We start from the raw sequence: 18100 nt of genomic DNA, 5'->3' as shown, positions 1-18100 counted from the left end.
TGCTATTACCCAATTTTCTTAAGATTTATTTATGGTGAACATTGAAAATGTTCTTTGTGAAAGGTGACAAGGTTTTTAAGTTCATGCTTCATCACATTTAATTTTTTTTTTTAAAGAGAGAGGAGAGAGAGAGAGAATTTTTAATATTTATTTTTTAGTTCTCGGTGGACGGAACATCTTTGTTGGTATGTGGTGCTGAGGATCCAACCTGGGCCGCACGCATGCCAGGCGAGCGCGCTACCGCTTGAGCCACATCCCCAGCCCCTCATCACATTTAATTAAGAGAGGAACGGGTGTGAGATGAACACCCATCTAAGAATGGGGTGCCTTGAGATGAGTTTAGTATGTTCCAGAGATAGTTGTTGGAAAGCACCATCTGGAAGACATTTTCCCATAATGGTGCCAAGTTCTACTTTCTCATAAATCTTGGAACGGCTGGATATCTAACCTTTTGCCCAATGGTTGGATTTAGGTGTGCCCTAACTAAATTTCAAGACCGATGCTTGGGAGAAGAAATTGAGTAGATTTTAATAAAAGGAAAAGAAAAATTCATAAAGTTATTGAGATAATACAGATTTGTTTATTGTTGCTAAATACAACAATATGCGAGACTGGCAATTTAAAGCAGTTTTTAGATTTGAGTTCTAGAGTGCACATTGATTTATAAAATAATGGTAGTCCACAGTGTATGTTTTAATCTAAAAGAACAAAGGTCTTTACTCTCTTGCTCATGGTTTTAGGAGGCCTGGATAATCAACATATAGCATACATTGCCTCATAGTAGCTGGCTGAAGCAGTGCCTTAGTCCCTGATTTTTTTTTTTTTTTTTTTTTTTTGGGTCATGGGAATGGAACCCAGAACCTTGACATCACATGTTAAGTGTGTGCTCTACCTCTGAAGAACAGCCACTTTGCCCTGTTTGCTTGATTTTTCAAGGGTCATGAACTGGAGTTTTGCTAGCCAAAGGGAGAGCATTTCCTCTCTAGATACTCCTCTCTATTAATAAAGTTTGTGTTGTCTGAATGTGGCTTGTTAATGATAGGGGTGTTAATGACCACAGTTAATCTTCCTCCTCAACTCTTTCCTAATCCAGTCTCTTAAATAGACATTTAAAAAGCTTTTAACTCCTCTTGAATTGGGTGCTCATGGGCTTTTGGTGGAGGTGGAGTGATAGTTATCAGCCCATTTAACAAAATCCTAGACAGCCAGGACAGCTATAATGTGCGTCTCTATGCTGTGTTTTTTGTTGAAGTGCCACATGGCTAATACTTTGAAAATCATAAATCTAGTACAAGAAAACACCTTTATAGAGGGTATTTTAGTTTTATGCTGTATGGGTTACATACCTAAGACCATTGGTACTTTCAATATCCACAAAGAGCAAAGAACATACAGCAGATTAATATGGTTCTGTAAATTTGGTTTGTTTTCATCCGTTTTATTTGCTGAATAAGACTATAGAGGATGCTTAGAAAACAGTGCTGTGCCTGACAATTTAATCTTTCCCTAAACTACTGTCTTTCCCCAAGGGCTTTAGGGGAGAAATGGGAATTTATCAAGTCTGGGCCTACTGAAGCCACTCATCAGTAATTAATTAATCCAGATGATAGGGAACTTTGCATATGCCCTCTGCCTTCCTTGTTACTTTTTTTTTGTGTGTGTGTGTGTGCTGGGGATCGAACCCAGGGCCTTGTGCATGCAAGGCAAGCACTCTACCAACTGAGCTTTATATCCCAAGCCCCCCTTATTCTTTTACCATGACTTTCTGGAGGATTTTGCCCACTTAGTGGGTGTAATATAATTTATATTGAAGCTCGAAAGTGAAGAGAGCTCACTTATTATGCATCTTGACTTTTGTTCTGATTACTACCTCTAAATACTTCAGAATCTAGTTCAGTGAAGCAGCTTATTCATTGATTTTTATTCTTTCTAAACAATAAAAAGAATGCTTGGAGAAAGATACCAGAATTCTGTTATTTGTACTTTTTTCCTCATAGTGGTGATGTAAATAAAATGTGCTACACCAAGATCTAAGAAAAGTCATGAAGCAGCTGGCATTGAAAGGAAATTATAGTGGGTCTTCCGCCTGTAATCCCAGAGACTTGGTGTAGGCAGAGGCAAGAGGATCAAAAGTTCAAACCAGTCTCAGCAACTCAGTGAGACCCTGTCTCTAAATAAAATACAAAAAAGGGCTGGGGACGTGGTTAAGTGTCCCTGGGTTCAATCCCCACTACCAAAAAGAAAAACAAACAAATAAATAAATAAAGGGTTATAGAGGGACCACAGCAAACTGATACTGGGAACCTTATGATGGGTGGTTTTATGATTTTCTGATTGATTGATTGGTGCCAGCGGCTAGCCTTTATATCTGTTATTTTGGAATTTCCAGCTTTGTTGTAATGCTCACTATGTAATTGCTAGGGACTAACAGTTTTTAAATGATTTTCTTTAACTGCATAATATATGGAATTATTTTTTTTTCTTCCTGTCTGCTTTATCTTCTTACTTTCCCCTCCCCACCCCACCCCTTTTTTTTTTTTTTTTTTTTTTTTTGGTGGACGGTTCAACTTTTAAGAGTTCCCTGGCAGTGACTTGGAATGTGGGCTCCGACTCTGCATAACCACAAAGTTCTTTGATGATCTTCCAGGACCTCCTTTAGTCCGGATCCCTGGTTTAGGTGTTCTCCCCTAGCATTCAGAGGCCTGTAAGGTGAATTTGCCTTGCATTGTTGATAGGAAAGATTGCTGGGGCTGCTCTTTTTCTGTGTCCTAATGCTGTAGCTGGTACAGTCTATCTATAGTGGTTAATCCTTTTACCAGAGAATTTTATCCTTTATCCATGTTCAAGAAAGGGTTGGGAGCTGTCTTGGTTGAAAGACTCTCTAGAAACTTAAGAAGCTGCTCACCCCTTCTTGTGAAGATTTCCACAAGGATAAGGTTGCAGAGGCTCGTCTTCTCCTCCTCTGTGGTAGTATCAGAATTCTACCTTAATCACTTCATCATCCTGCCAACAGATTCTCATTTCTCATACCAGAAAGCTCCCTTCTCCCAAGCTCAGCGTGAACCACCAGTCTTGATGCTTTATCTGGTCCAGGCTCTAGCCCTTAAATTGTCTGTCTGGCTTTGTGTTTCATTTGACCCTAATACACTGGGTCGCACTGTCTAAAAGAGAATTATGTCCCCTCCGATGTCTGAGTACATTTCTCATTTTTTACTGCTGCTCCTGAGCAGATCTGTAACTTCAAGGTTAAGATAAGACACATTCCATCAGAACTATGTCGTCATCCTTGCCAGCTTCTGATCTGTGACTGTCCAGGAGATTTACAAGACAATTGCATGCCATTCTTTAAAGAATATTATGGTTGGACTCTGACTCCTGGCATCAGGCCCAATTCTATTTGTCAGCGTTAGAAAACCCATTTCCCAAAGAGAAAAGGACCTCAGCCCATGTGTCCTTTAGGGAGTTCTTAAGAATGAGAAGAAGAGAGTAGACCTGAACCTTAATTTCAGGATGTTTTAGGGGGAAGAGTGGACACTAGAATATGTAGTATGGTTATTCGTTGAATTCACTCTTTTTTTGTGATCAGACACTGGTCTCGTGATGCTAAGTATGCACTCTACAGTAGAGCTATATCCCCAGAATGAATTCTTTTCTTTTTCTGAAAGGTTTCACCAAAATGTGTTTTTCCTGTCTTTTATTCCTTCACAGAATTACTGTCTTTTCATTCTGCTATCTCCCACATTTTGTGAGTTTTAAGATGTAGGAATGAGTACTTGACCCTTGAGAGAACATACCTACTCTTCTCTGAAGTTTTATTACTTTTCCAGTGCCTTTACAGAGGTACTGTTCCTCGCTTTTCTTACTATCTGCTAACATGTTGAACCGCAGGAGTTACTGCATGTGGTATGGTTTATGGGCTTAGGAATTTAGAAGGTCACATATTTCTTTCTGCTGTGGTATTGGACCCTAACTTATTTTTACAAAAGGTTCTTTTTGGAGGACATAATAGCTCTTTGATTTCAACATAAACTCACCCTTTCCCTAGGAGGTAGGAAGTGGGGATTTATTTGGCCTGTTTTAATGATACTAGGGTTAGATCTAAAATTTATTTATTCATGATCACACATGGCAAATCAATGAAAAATCAGGACACTATTTTAATTTCTATGGCATTGTTTTTAGATTCCTTAATTATGAAAAGTTAAGAAAAGTAAGAAGAGTTGAAAAAAGGCAATTTTTACTCAGAGGTTTCCTGATGGGTCCTTTCAATTTTGAGGAAATCCCCTATAATTAAAAATTTTGACTTTTCTGACCTGTAATAGCTGTTTTTTTTCTGTCTGACAACCAAATAATCACCTTTATTTGTCTGCTATTATTCAATCAGATTCTTTTATTTTAATACCAAGGGGTCTCACACACTGAGCTACATCCCCAGCCCTTTTTAATTTTCTTATTTGAGACAGGGTCTCACAAAGTTCCTGAAGCTGCCTCAAACTGACAATCCTTCCGCCTCAGCCTCCTGCTGCTGGAATTGCAGGCTTCTGCTACCCAGCCCAACAGATTCTTTGCTTTTGATTGTTCCTTTTCCTTCTATCCCATGGCAGCAGTCTCTGGCTGTGAAGTTCCCATATAAGAGCTGGGAATGGTGGTGCGCATCTTTAATCCCAGCTATTTTGGAGACTGAGGAAGGAGAATGGCAAGTTCAGGGGCCCACCTTTGCAATTTACTCATACCTTGTCTCAAAATTTTGAAAAATATTTAAAAAAATAAAAGGGCTAGGGATGTAGTTTAGTGGTAGCATGCCTCTGGGTTTAATCCCCAGTATCATAAAAAACAAAGTTCCCACATAGGACTGCTGTTGTAGCTCAGTGGTAGAGTGCGCTTAGAATGCACCAGACCTTAACACTATAAAAAGTAAAATAAGATAAAGTTCCTGTATGTAAAGCAGAGTAGGATTTGGGAGCTCTAAAATGTTTGTTTAAGGGCTGGCGCTGGGGCTCAGCGGTAGCACACTTGCCTGGCATGTGTGAGACACTGGATTCCATTCTCAGCACCACATAAATAAATAAAATAAAGGTCTATCAACAACTTAAAAAATATATTTAAAAAAATAAGATAATTAAAAGCAAAATTTATGGCATTTAGTCTCTTTTCTTCATCCCAGTTCTCCTTTTCTCAAGTATTAGGGATTGTTGACATAGGGAATGATGTATTAATAATGTGTATCAGATGGATAATAATTACTAAAAGATCCATTTCATAACAACATTGCAAGAATGACCAGGGCATGGTGATGCAGGTCTGTAATCCTAGCAGCTCTTTTTTTTTTTTTTCTTTTTTTAAGAATTTTAATATTTATTTTTGAGTTTTTGGCGGACACAACATCTTTGTATGTGGTGCTGAGGATCGAACCCGGGCCGCACGCATGCCAGGCGAGCGCGCTACCGCTTGAGCCCCATCCCAGCCCCATCCCAGCAGCTCTTGAGGCCGAGGGAGGAGAATTGGATTGCCAGTTCAGAGCCAACTTCAGTGACTAAACGAGGTAGTGAGTCCCTGTCTCAAAATAAAAAAAGAAAAGGGCTAGTGATGTGGCTCAGTGGTTAAGCACCCCTGGGTTCAATCCCTGGTACCAAAAAAAAAAAAAAAAGTGAGAGGGCTGGGGATACAGCTCAGTTGGTAGAGTGCTTGTTGTCTCCCATGCACAAGGCTGTGGGTTCAATGGGTTCAATCCCCAGCACTGCAACACACACACACACAGAAAGAAAGAAAAAGAAGCAAGGAGGTTGGAGGATTCTAACTTCAAGGCCAGCCTCAACAATTGAGGGAGACCCTGTCACAAAAGAAAGCATAAGGACTAGGGATGTAGCTCAGTGGTAAAGCACTCTTGGGTTCAATCTTCAGTACTAAAACAAAAAATCAAGTGAAAATAAATAGTTCAAAAGCAGTGGTTTTGGCTAACCTACTCTCCCTTCCTTTATGTAACTGCTGTATTAAGGATTAATTTTCTTCCCTAGCTATAATTTCAGTTGTAAGGTTTTTTTGGTCAGTATTTCAAGCCTTTGGATTCTAGTTCTGTGTCTAGTGTTCCTCCCAAGAAGAAAGCTCATATGGTATCTTTTTTTTTTTTTTTGGTGGTGCTGGGGATTGAACCCAGCCAGGGTCTTGTGCATTTGAGGCAATTAATCTCCCATCTGAGCATATCTCCATCCCTTATATGGTATCTTTGAAATGCTTCCCCTCCCCCTCTTTCCTCTGATTACCTCCCAAACAATTTTAATAATTGTACTATACACAGGGAGTTTTTTTTTTTTTTTTTCCTCCAGTGTGGTGCTCAAACATAGGGCCTCACTTAAATGCCAGGCAAACACTTTACCATTGAGCTACAACCCTAGCCCATTAACCGTACCATACAGATGGTGAAAAAGGCCTTGTCTAAAGTGCTTCTGGTGGGTTAGGGTACAGATCTTGTTGTAGAAGGACCTGGCCTTTCCATTCCTCCTTTCAGTGAGCTATAATCTTATTAGATGATCTTAAATTGCTATTGATTAATTCACAGTGCTTTTAGAGTAATAAGCATAAGTTTTGAAATTAAAACCCAAGAACCAATTCCCTTGGTTTCTGAATGCCTTGCCTTGAGGCCAAGGGAGGTACCGTCCAACTTCTCCACCCAGTCATCACTGAAAAGGAAAGTTAAGCCTTTTAACTTTTCCATTTGCCTCTCCCCCTCAGTCTAGTAAGGCTGCCAGTTGCCATGGCAACGGACTGGGACAGCTGCGCAGTGGCGCCCAGGCAGCTGGGTGGGGGCGGGGGAGCTGCCAGCCCGCCAAGCCCCAGACCTGGGAGGGGAGGCCCCTCCTGTTAGCCCAGAGGGAAAGAAAGAACTGGGGCGATCCGGTAGGTAAAGGAGGGAACCCCCATTCATTTTCTACTTTGGGGACTTCATGAAGGGATAAAGGGAAATTTTCCTTTTCCCTCCCTCACACTGAAGAACACATATGTAAATCCTTGTTTTTCCTGCTGAGGCAGGGGAGGCCATAGCCACAATGCTTAACTGCATGCATCTAACATGGGGCTGGTTTTTACCCCAGCGCTCTGACCTAAACTGCTCAGCTCCCGGAAATTCCAAGGTGAGTGGGGGTGGGGGTGGGGACTCTCCCTGGAATATGACATTTCCTGTCTCTGGTGAGGTCGGAGGCTGTTTTTATTTAAATAAACCAAAATCAGATCTATTTTCTTGCAGCTTAGGAGTCTCTTCTAAATTCATGGAAAGATTATTTTAAAAACACCTATTTAACATTCTCCCATACTCTTCCAGATAAAGTATTTTAATGAAAACTTAGTTTTATTATAGGGCAGTTATGGGTACAGGCAGTTTTTAGGATGTGTATACCTATTGCAATAAGTTCTAGAATGTGGTTTCCAATAATATTGCAATAATTTCTTAAAATCTAATTTGAAGTGAATTGATGTAATTTTTTATGTTTACTTGACATGAACATAATTCTGACATTAGTGGTCCTTATTCCTGGGAGTGGTTTCCTGGTTAACATTGGTAATGTTTAGGAGTGCTGAAAAACATCTTTAAAGATAACAGCAAAATAAAAATGAAGTTCACCTAAGAAAACAATCCCTGGTACTCTGTAATCCAGACTGTAGGCACCATTTAACATGGTTAAGGAAGAATTCTTAAATATGGTTATGGTAACAACAGTGTTGAATTTAAAAAAAAAAACTAGAGTCTTTATGGAGCACCCCCTGTTGTGCATATTTCTGGGCTTAACTCAATTTCCATTAGTTTTGCCTTGCTTCAGCTTTCCTTGGGCCTATGAAAGGCTCCTCTGTGTTTTGAGGAGGCTTAATGTTGATGCTGAGTCTGGGGCCAGACTTCTTTTTCCTCCTCTTCCTTTGGCCCAGAGTCAACTTCAGTTAAGAGGAGAGGGACCTTCTTAACTATTTGGGTTAGTTGAGCCATGGGAATTACTGAATAATCCAGTGACTAATTTTGAATTTTAGGACTAAAAAGTTTTTCTTCTTCCCTCCCATCCCCAAATGAGCATGCTGAAAAAGGAGGCTTAGTGTGTTTGAGATGTCAGCCTTGCTCTTGTGAGCTGATGGATGCTCTGGAGGGACAAGCTCAATTTGTTTCAAGGAAATGTACTGAGTCACTGAAAATGTGGTGAAAGATGCCTAAGCAAGGCCTTTTTTGTGCTAAGAGACTGGTCAAAATGCTCAGATTAGAGAAAAGTTACATATTGGTGGCTTCTTTTTTCATTTTTATAAAGACTCTATTCACCTTGTAGGGAAATGTTTTCATTCTGTCTTGGTTCATTTAACCAAAGGTTTTCCACATTTTCTCTTTGAGTTCCAGGCTTAAAAACAGTTACAAAAGTAACCAGGAGTTAGATAACTGCCATCTGATAATTTTCATCTCTTTCGACAAAGAGAAAATTGTAGCTGGGGGATTGAGGAATTGATCCATTTTTTAATTAAATTCTTTTTGTTTAAATTAAGTTCTTAAGCTGTCTATATAGAATGATCGGAAACTTTGTTCTCTCCCTTTCATCACATTGATAAGAGACAAAGTTTTTAATCCTCACAAAGGTTGTAACCATTTCGTCTTTCCCCTTTGCAGGAACCGGTGGCCTTAGTCCTTCAGGTGGAATAGTGTGCGACATGGGAAAGAAAACCAAGAGGACAGCTGACAGTTCTTCTTCAGAGGATGAGGAGGAGTATGTTGTGGAGAAGGTGTTAGACAGGCGTGTGGTTAAGGGGCAAGTGGAGTATCTGCTGAAGTGGAAAGGCTTTTCTGAGTAAGTGCTTTTTTTCAGGCTTTAGGACTCTATAGAGGTAGAGACCATTGGTTTACTCACCCATGAGCCACCACGGTCATTGTCTTTTTCCCCCCACCTTTTTTTACCTCTCCGAAGAATCAGAAGGTGCAGAAGTCACTAAGTAGTCTCCCTTCTCATAGAACTGATTTTTTTTCTTTTTTAATTTTCTTTTAGTTGTAGTTGGACACAAACCTTTATTTTATTTATTTATTTTTATGTAGCATCAGGGCCTCACACATGCTAGGAGAGCCACAACCCCAGCCTGGAGCTGATGTTTTGATACAGCTTTTGAGGGGCAGGATAATGGATTGGTGAAGGAGCATAGGCCTTGGGAACCAAAGTTTCCATATTCTTGTTTCACCACTTAAGACGCAAGCTGGATGATCTTGGCTAATTTCCTTATTTCTCTTCAATAAAATTTGGATAAGAAAAAGTACTTGAGAGTTGTTGGGTAGATGTATAGAGTCTGAATCATAAGCTTAGTGTAAGTATAAACTGTTGGTAGTAGCAGTATTTGGGATACAACTAAGATAAAAAAATATGTACATTATAGCAAAGAAAGAAGTAAGTCATCTAGCCTGAATCGGATCTTAAAACTGTATCAAGATGAATTATACATCTTATTGAAAGACTTATTTGAGGTCAACATTTTATTTGCAGAAATTTCAAACATAGCCCAGGTGTGGTGGCACATGTCTCTAGTCCAGGCAACTTATTAAGAAACTGAGGCAGAAGGATCACAAGTTCAAGGCCATCCTGGCAATGTAAGACCCTATCTCAAAATAAGAGATAATTCAAGCATTGTAAGATACCTAGCATCTCTAGCACCCAGAGTGCTATACGTGGGTAGTACACCAATCTGAAGATGCTTTCCATATTTTTAAAGAGTGGTGGTAATACAACTTCCGCTAGATAAGAACCACTGAGTTTAGGGGAGACTGAGAGCACCGTGAGGTAGGAATTAAAATAATAACAAAAGATTTTGAGGGAGTTCTTTAGGTCCTTCAAATCACAACTAGAAGTACTAAGGTATTTAAAACTATCTCTTTTGAGCTACTGGTATCTCACCATAGATAAAAAAGAAGAAGATAAAGTTTGGGAAAGACAGGTTAAGCACTGATCCTTACTTTGTCATCAATACCTGGGACTCATAAATGACTGGAACAAATTTGGCCCTTTACCCCAGCGTTTGACAACAAAAGTACCTGCCTGAGTGCTAGTGGATACCCTCTGTGGATGCTGAAACCGTGGACAATATTGAATCGTATATAAATGCACTATATGTTTTTTTCTTATATATCTATGACAAAATTTAATTTTTAAGTTAGGCACAGTAAGAGATTACAACTAATGCTGGGCAGGGCGGCGCATACCTATAATCCCAGTGGTTTGGGAGACTGAGGCAGGAGGATCATGAGTTCAAAGCTAGCCTCTACAATAGCGATGCACTAAGCAAGTCAATGAGACCTTGTCTCTATAAAATACAAAATAGGGCTGGGGATATGGCTCAGTGGTAGAGTGACTCTGAGTTTGATCCCTGGTACTAAAAAAAAAAAGATTTAACAGCTAATTATTATTATTATTATTTTAATATTTATTTTTTAGTTTTTTCGGCAGACACAATTTCTTTGTTTGTATTTGGTGCTGAGGATCCAACCCCGGCCGCACGCATGCCAGGCAAGCGCGCTACCGCTTGAGCCACATCCCCAGCCCCAACAGCTAATTAATGATAAAATAGAATAGTTGTAGCAATATACAGCAATAAAAATTATGTGAATGTGGATTTCCCTCAAGTACTTATTGTACTTACCCTTCTTATGATGACATGAGATGATATAGTGCTTGTGATACGATGAAGTGAGGTGAGTAACGTAGGCATTCTAATATAGTATTAGGCTACTGCATAGGGTTATTTGAACATAAGCACTACAAATACCATGATAGTCTGATAGTGGAGATAACTACTAAGTGATATTGGGCAGATAGTGTGTGGGAACTTTGGTCAAAGGATGATTGACATTCACAGAACAGAGTGAGATGGTGCAACATTTCATTATGTTGCTCAAAACGCATGCCATTTAAAGTGTATTAATTGTTTATTTCATGGAATTTTCCAATTAATACTTTAGTATTGCAGTCAACCACAGGTAAATTAAATTGCAGAAAATGAGGGGCTAGGGGTATGGCTCAAGTAGTAGGGCGCTTGCCTGGCATGCGTGAGGCACTGGGTTTGATCCTCAGCACCACATAAAAATAAAATAAAAAGATATTCTGGGGCTGGGGATGTGGCTCAAGTGGTAGCGTGCTCGCCTGGCATGCGTGCGGCCCGGGTTCGATCCTCGGCACCACATACCAACAAAGATGTTGTGTCCACCGAGAACTAAAATAAATAAATAAATAAATTCTCTCTCTCTCCCCCCCTTAAAAAAAAAAAAAAAAAGATATTCTGTCCACCTAAAGCTAAAAAATAAATATTTTAAAAAATTGCAGAAAATGAAACCACTAGTGTATGTGCTAAGCAGTGATCAGATTCTACTTCCTCTGTTCTATTTAATTCTCATGAAAACCTTTAGAAGAACTGAGCATGGTGGTGCACACCTGTAATCCCAGGATTTAGGAGGCTGAGGCAGGAAGATCACAATTTTGAGGCCAGTTTTGGCAACTTCATGATAACCATGTCTTAAAAAATAAAAAGTTGGGGATGTAGCTCAGTGGTAGGTTGCCCTTGGGGTCAATTCATAGTAAAACACACACACACACACACACACACACACACACACACACATACACACAAGCCTTTAGAGGTATTTTCAGTTTCCAGATGAGGAAATTAGTGAAGCTGTTTCCTAAAGATCACATAACCTGTGATAGTAGAACAAAAATCCAGTATCAAGATTTTTGGCGGGGGGCAGGGGAGGCTGAGGTTGTGGCTCAGGGGTAGAGCACTCGCCTAGCACGTGCGAGGCCCTGGGTTCAATCCTCAGAACCACATTAAAAAAATAAACAAAATAAAGGTATTGTGTGCAACTAAAAAATAAATATTTTTTTTTTAAAAAAATATTTCTTTGGTTCTAAAATCCTTTTAAAATTATATTGTGCTTTCTTTTGGGTGAAAATTGTTAAAATAGAAGCAGCAGTGCCAAAATGGTAAGAAAGAGATAATCCCATCATAGGTCAGGCTTTTTTGCTATCAGCAGACTCTTTCCCACCCCCAAGTCTACTTCTTGTGTTAGTGTTGTTGTGACTTTTGATTTTGGTGCCTTAATTTCCTCTGGAATAGTAAACTATATGGTTTCTGGGTTTGGGAGAAGAGTTGTGTGAATGATTTTTTTGTTGTTGAGAATATGAAAATATTTTTGAATGACTAGTGGCAGTAGACTTGAGTCCATTTGAATTAATATAATCCAAATCCTACTTCTTTGTCTTTATTGTGGTGATTTAGTATAGTACTGTATTGCCCTTTTTTTTTTTTTCTTTTTTTGGTACTGGGGATTGAATCCAGGGGCGCTTTAGTGGTGAGCTAAGTCCTTAGCTTTTTTTTTTTTTGGAGACAGGGTTTCACTGAGTTGCTTAGAGCTTCACTAAGTCGCTGAGGCTGGCCTTGAATTTGTAATCTTCCTTCCTTGGCCTCCTGAGCTGCTAGGATTCTAGCCATGCAGTACCACACCCAACTTCATTGCCTTTTTCTATGTGACTATTTAAGTCCTCCAATACTTAAAAAACTTTTTCCCAAAATATGAGTAACATTTAGGACAATGAAAACTGGAGGTGAGGGGCTGGGGTTGTGGCTTAGTAGTAGAATGCTCGCCTTGCATGTGTGAAGCCCTGGGTTTGATCCCAGCACCACGTAAAAATAAATAAAGGTATTATGTCCATCTACAACTAAAAAAATTTTTTTAAAAACTGGAGGTGAATGATTATTAGGTTGCCCTTTTTTTCAAGAGTTGTACAAATGGTTGATTATATGTTAAATCGTATTTCTTGCTTAATAAAGCATAATTCAAGTTTCAAAAAGTTTTTTTAAATATTTTGGTTATAGGTGGACACAATGTCTTTATTTTACTTTATGTGGTGCTGAGGATTGAACCCAGTGCCTCATGCATGCTAGGCGAGCTCTCTACCTCTGAGCCACAACCCCAGCCCTCAAAAAGAATTTTTAACATGGTACTACAAGGAATTGAACTCAGGGCCTCATACATGCTAGGCAAGCACTCTACCCACTGAGGTATAACCTTCTGCCCTAAATTTGAACTGTTGAACGGCTTTACTGAGGTGTAATCTACATAGTATAAAATTCACTCGCTGAAATTATACAATTCAGTAATTTCTCGTAAATTTGTAGAGTGGTGCAGTTATTACTACACTCCAATTTCAGAACATTTATATGCCTCCATCCCCCAGAATTCCATTCAACTCATTTGTAGTTAATGCCAACTCCCATCTTCAACCTCAGGCAACCACTAATCTGCTTTCCATTTCTTTCACTTAGTTTAATGTTTTTGAGGTTCTTTGAAGTTGTGGCATATGTTAGTATTTTGTTTCTTTTTGTTGCTGAATAGTATTATCTTGTATGAATATACCAGTTTGTCCAATTGAAGGATGTTTGTTTTCATTTTTGGCTATTAAAATGTTGCTGTAAATAACTGTGTACAAGTCTTTGTACCGGCATAGTTTTTTCATTTTTCATAGTAGAAATCTAAGATGGATGCCAGGCATGGTGGTGTACACCTGTAATCCCAGTGACCCAGGAGGCTGAGGCAGGAGGATTACAAATTCAAGGCCAGTCTGGGCAATTTTTTTTAAGCTGGGGATGTGGCTCAGTGAGTTCAATCCCTGGTTCAAACAACAACAACAACAAAAAATGCCTGATTTTTTTTTTTTGTACACTCATTTTCCTCTTTTCTCCAATCTTCTTGCTCAGGGAGCACAATACTTGGGAACCAGAGAAAAATTTGGATTGTCCTGAGCTAATTTCTGAGTTTATGAAAAAGTATAAGAAGATGAAGGAGGGTGAGAATAACAAACCCAGGGAGAAGTCAGAAAGTAACAAGAGGAAATCCAATTTTTCAAACAGTGCTGATGATATCAAATCCAAAAAAAAGAGAGAGGTAAGTTTCCTTTCCCTGTTCCCCACTGTGCCACTGTGTTAGCTTTTTGTTGCTGTGACAAACACATGAAGGAAAAAAAAAAAAAACTTAGAAGAGGAAAGATTTGTTTTTACTCACTGTTTCGGAGCTTTTAGTTCATGGTTGTTGACTCCATTGCTTTGAGTCTGAGGCTAGGCTGGACATCATGGCCAAAGGGAATGGCAAAGCAGAGCTGCTTAATTCATGGCAGCTTAGAAGCAGAGGAGAAAGGGGAAGGGGAGGCCAGGAACCAACAAGGGCATGCCCCCCCACACCTACTTCCTCAAAAGCATGTCCCCCTGCCTATAGATTCCACCACCTCCTAGTATCCCATTCAGCTATCAGTGGATTCATTCTCCCAAAAGCCCCACCTCCTAATATTGCTGCATGGGGACCAAGCCTCAACACATGAGTCTTTGGGGAACACTTTGTGTGCAAACCATAGCATTCACAAACTGTTTTATTTTAGGTATTTCTGTTCTAAGGATGTACCTAGAACAAAAGCTTTCCGGAGGCTTGTTGGTTAACTGCAGTGCCCCCTTCTGGCTGAGTGGGAAATGTAATTTGTGGTCAATGGATTTGTATTAAAGTGGAAAAATTAAATCTGTAAAACATTTAACTACTTTGCCTTCTCAGTAAATAGAAGATTTAGTTATTTTAGAGAGGGAGTATCTTTGATGAATTTTTTAAGAATGGAAAAGACCTTTATTTGTTTTAATGATAGTACTTGTTTTCAACCCTTTCTATTTTTTTAATTGAGATGAAATTCACATAATATCCAATTAACTGACATTTCTGTTCTCTCTTGATCCTAATATATTTTCATACTTCACAAAAGAAATTAATTTTAATCTTCCTTTTGAATCTTTTTGTTGTTTATTTGGAAAGTATATTTATGAAATTTTTGTTTGATTCAGTTGCTTTAATCCGTGCTCTTTAGCTCTCAAGTAACTAGCATAAGCACTGTTATTACCTCCTTTTTCACCTGTATGTGTGCACATAAACACACACCACCCTCCAGCTTTTATTCCTTTCATTTATTTCAAGGTTACAAACCTTTTGTGGTGAAGGATATATCACACACTTAAAGTTTAATAAAATAAAAGCATAAGTCCACTTCTGAGTCTTCCAGCATCACTGCCACAAGCACCTCTATTTATCTTTATTCTGCGTGGATACCTATCACTGGCTGCACATTAAAATCACCTGGGGGGGCTGCTTTAAAAAATCTCCAGTGCCCAAGATGCACCCCCAGACTAGTTCAAGGAGAATTTCTGTGGTTTGGACCCAGGAATCATGGTTTAGAAAATCTTACACAAGTGATTCCTGGTCTTCATAGGGCAAGATATGGAAAAACAGCTTAGAAAGAAGTGAGCATGAAAGACTGGAAGCTGCAAGTGAAAGGGGACTCACAATTTCTATGTCCTTATTTCCCCGACTAATTGTTTTTTATTTGTTTGTTTGTTTTGTTTTGTTTTTTGCAACCTTATTTTAAAAACTGCCCTATTTTGGTGAGGTCTGTATATTATTATGATATATTGTACTTATAAAGGATTTGAGAATGCTTTGCCTTCTCTAAGGAGGGAGGTCTTGAGTCTCTTTCTTCTTTTTTATGAGTCCTTTGTATTCTGGCTTTTATTATTTGATTCAGTTTCTGTCTAAATTAAGAGAGCAAAAATAACACAGTATAAAACTTCCAGTTAGGCATTTGTGACAGATAGTGAGTATGTACTCAATCTAGGGTTTCTGTCCTTTTGCAAAGGAGCAATCTGAGTAATCTGGCTTAGCGTCACTGGCCAGTACAGAGTTTCATTCCTAGGCCTGATTCTGAGGCTGCCGACCTTGAAAACAACCCCTACCTGTGCTGTTCACCCGAGGCCCTTGATAGCATTCTGAGCAGTACTGGTGGCTATCAGGTAGGCAGCTGGGAAGACAGATGATTGTATATTTTAAAGTATAGAGGAACAGAGGAGGATTGCATTTTTTTTTTAACACCATTGCATTAAAAATTGGTTAGTTGGTATTATGCCTGATTTAAAATCACTGTCTCTGTGATGATTTTAGCATTTACCTCGCCTCAGCTCCTTTTCAGCAGCTTGAATATTTTTCTCCCATCCCCCTCCCCCCTTCCCTCCCAATGTGGCAAACTGTTTTCAGCCGCCAACTATGATTTACTACCCAGACCATGCGCCAGCTTTCCAGCTGTGAGCAGCTGTGTGCACATCTGGGAACCTCTTCCCCTTAAGCACCCCCAAAAGAGGCTATGTTTTTAAAAGTATTTCCCCTTGATCCATGCCTGGAATTTCCTTCCTATTGTGGGTTCTGGTATCTTTGGGGGCCACCTGAACCCTGCATCTCTTAGAGGAAAGTAAGGTGAATTTTAGATCAAAGAGATCTTATAAAAATTAGACACAAGGGATTTCATTCATTTGGATAGTTTTCCTAAATTTTTTAGTATGCTGCTACTAGATAAGCTTGCATTATCTTCCATGATATAGTTTTTAAAAATTATGTTTTATATGAAATTTTATTTTCTTGCTATCCACCTGGATAAGACCCTGTCTAGATAATGATTACATTTAAACCAAGTTTCAACACTTCTCTTGTGACTTATCAACTAGTTAGTTAGTTCATAATCACAGTCCAATTCTATCTTCACTAACAGCTCATTCACATTGGAGGGGATAGGCAGACCAAGTGCGTGGGTATTAGAGTTTGTGATCTTTGAAACTGTTTTGTGTCATCAGCCTCATATCATTTTTACCTCTGTTCTTTCATAACATAGGTGACTATGTGAAAAGGAAAATTTAAACTATTGTTCAGTGTTAAGGGTAAAAGCCTCAAATAAGAATTGAGAGAGGGCTGGAGATGTGGCTCAAACGGTAGTGCGCTTGCCTGGCATGTGTGCAGCCTGGGTTCAGCCTCAGCACCACATACAAACAAAGATGTTGTGTCCGCCAAAAACTAAAAAATTTAAAAAAAGAAAAAAGAGTTGAGAGAGATGGTATATTTGAAGTTTTTAAGGTGAGAAAAGGTTTAGGTAGAGTAAACATGAACTTGCTAGTCATCTCAGAAGCTATAGGACAGGGGCAGCTGCTTAGAATACTAGAGAGATTCAGAGTGAGTAGGAGGATTAGAGGAATTTCTAAATAGTGACTTCAGAACATCTCATGGGACCTTAAAGACTTGTAAGGGTCACTCTGAATCTTTTGAAGGGAATATAAGGAAGGACAATTGCATCTTCTTGCAAAAGAAAAAAAAAATCTCTGGGCATCATAGTTGTCACCGACTTAACCTAGTTATTATATTTCTTAAATCCTAAGACTTTTTTGAATCTGTGACAGAAGTGGTATCACATGATATTAACCCAGATTGAGCTTGTTGTGCTGAGAAACAGAAATTTTTTTTACTCTTTCTCCAAGCTGTAAGTAACCTTTCTTTATCTTCTATTTATAGCAGAGCAATGATATTGCTCGGGGCTTTGAGAGAGGACTGGAACCAGAAAAGATCATTGGGGCAACAGATTCCTGTGGTGATTTAATGTTCCTAATGAAATGGTGAGAGAGATTGGGCTCCACTTCATGATTGTGTTTCTTTGAATTTGTATGGAAGATAGAGTGACAAGACTGAGAATTCCCAAACTAAGAATTTTGAATTTCAGAGATCCAAATCCTATGCCCGCTATCTGGCATTAAATGGGAATTGTGATTCACAATGTATTTATGACATTCTCAAGCTTCATTATGAAACCAAATTATGTTATAGTAGCCCATATATCAGAAAAAAGTAGAAAACATAAACTATTTGTTATACAGTTCTGAATTGTTTACTATAAGACCATGAGCCTGTGACAATAAGAGTTGAATTAGACTTTCTACCATTCCTGAGGGCTAAGACCACTGAATGATCAAAAAGAGAAAAATAACCTCAACGAAAAATATTAAGGCTAATACTGACCAAAGCACAGGTTACTTTGGCCAGTAGAGAGAGTGGCTCTTGAAGTAAAGTGCAGTACTTTTTTCAGTTTGTTGTATCTATTTATTTCTAGGGATTGAATCCAGGGACACTTTGCCACTGAGCTACATCCCCAGTTCTTTTTATTTTTTGAGACAGATTACATTTGCTAAGTTGCTGAGGCTGCCT

At 39.0% G+C, this 18100-nt stretch overlaps 1 protein-coding gene across 3 annotated transcripts in view; it reads left to right on the top strand.

Annotated features, from left to right (window-relative positions):
- The window catches only part of CBX5 (chromobox 5), a 34891-nt gene that overhangs the window by 11191 nt on the left and 5600 nt on the right, over positions 1 to 18100 (top strand). For 2 of the 3 annotated variants that reach the window (XM_081310252.1, XM_081310253.1), the window contains exons 2-4: positions 8633 to 8810; positions 13753 to 13939; positions 17414 to 17514. In XM_081310252.1, the coding sequence (XP_081166378.1) occupies positions 8633 to 8810; positions 13753 to 13939; positions 17414 to 17514 (466 nt within the window). Of the gene's footprint in view, positions 1 to 6805; positions 6895 to 8632; positions 8811 to 13752; positions 13940 to 17413; positions 17515 to 18100 lie in introns of those variants that run through there. The other variant, XM_081310254.1, reaches the window with a different exon arrangement.

The sequence above is a fragment of the Spermophilus citellus genome (assembly GCF_964194105.1).
Source record: "Spermophilus citellus genome assembly, chromosome: 10".
In the NCBI taxonomy this organism is placed as follows: Eukaryota; Metazoa; Chordata; class Mammalia; order Rodentia; family Sciuridae; genus Spermophilus; species Spermophilus citellus.
Note: the sequence above shows the minus strand (reverse complement) of the source record. Positions and strands in the feature narration are given on the sequence as shown.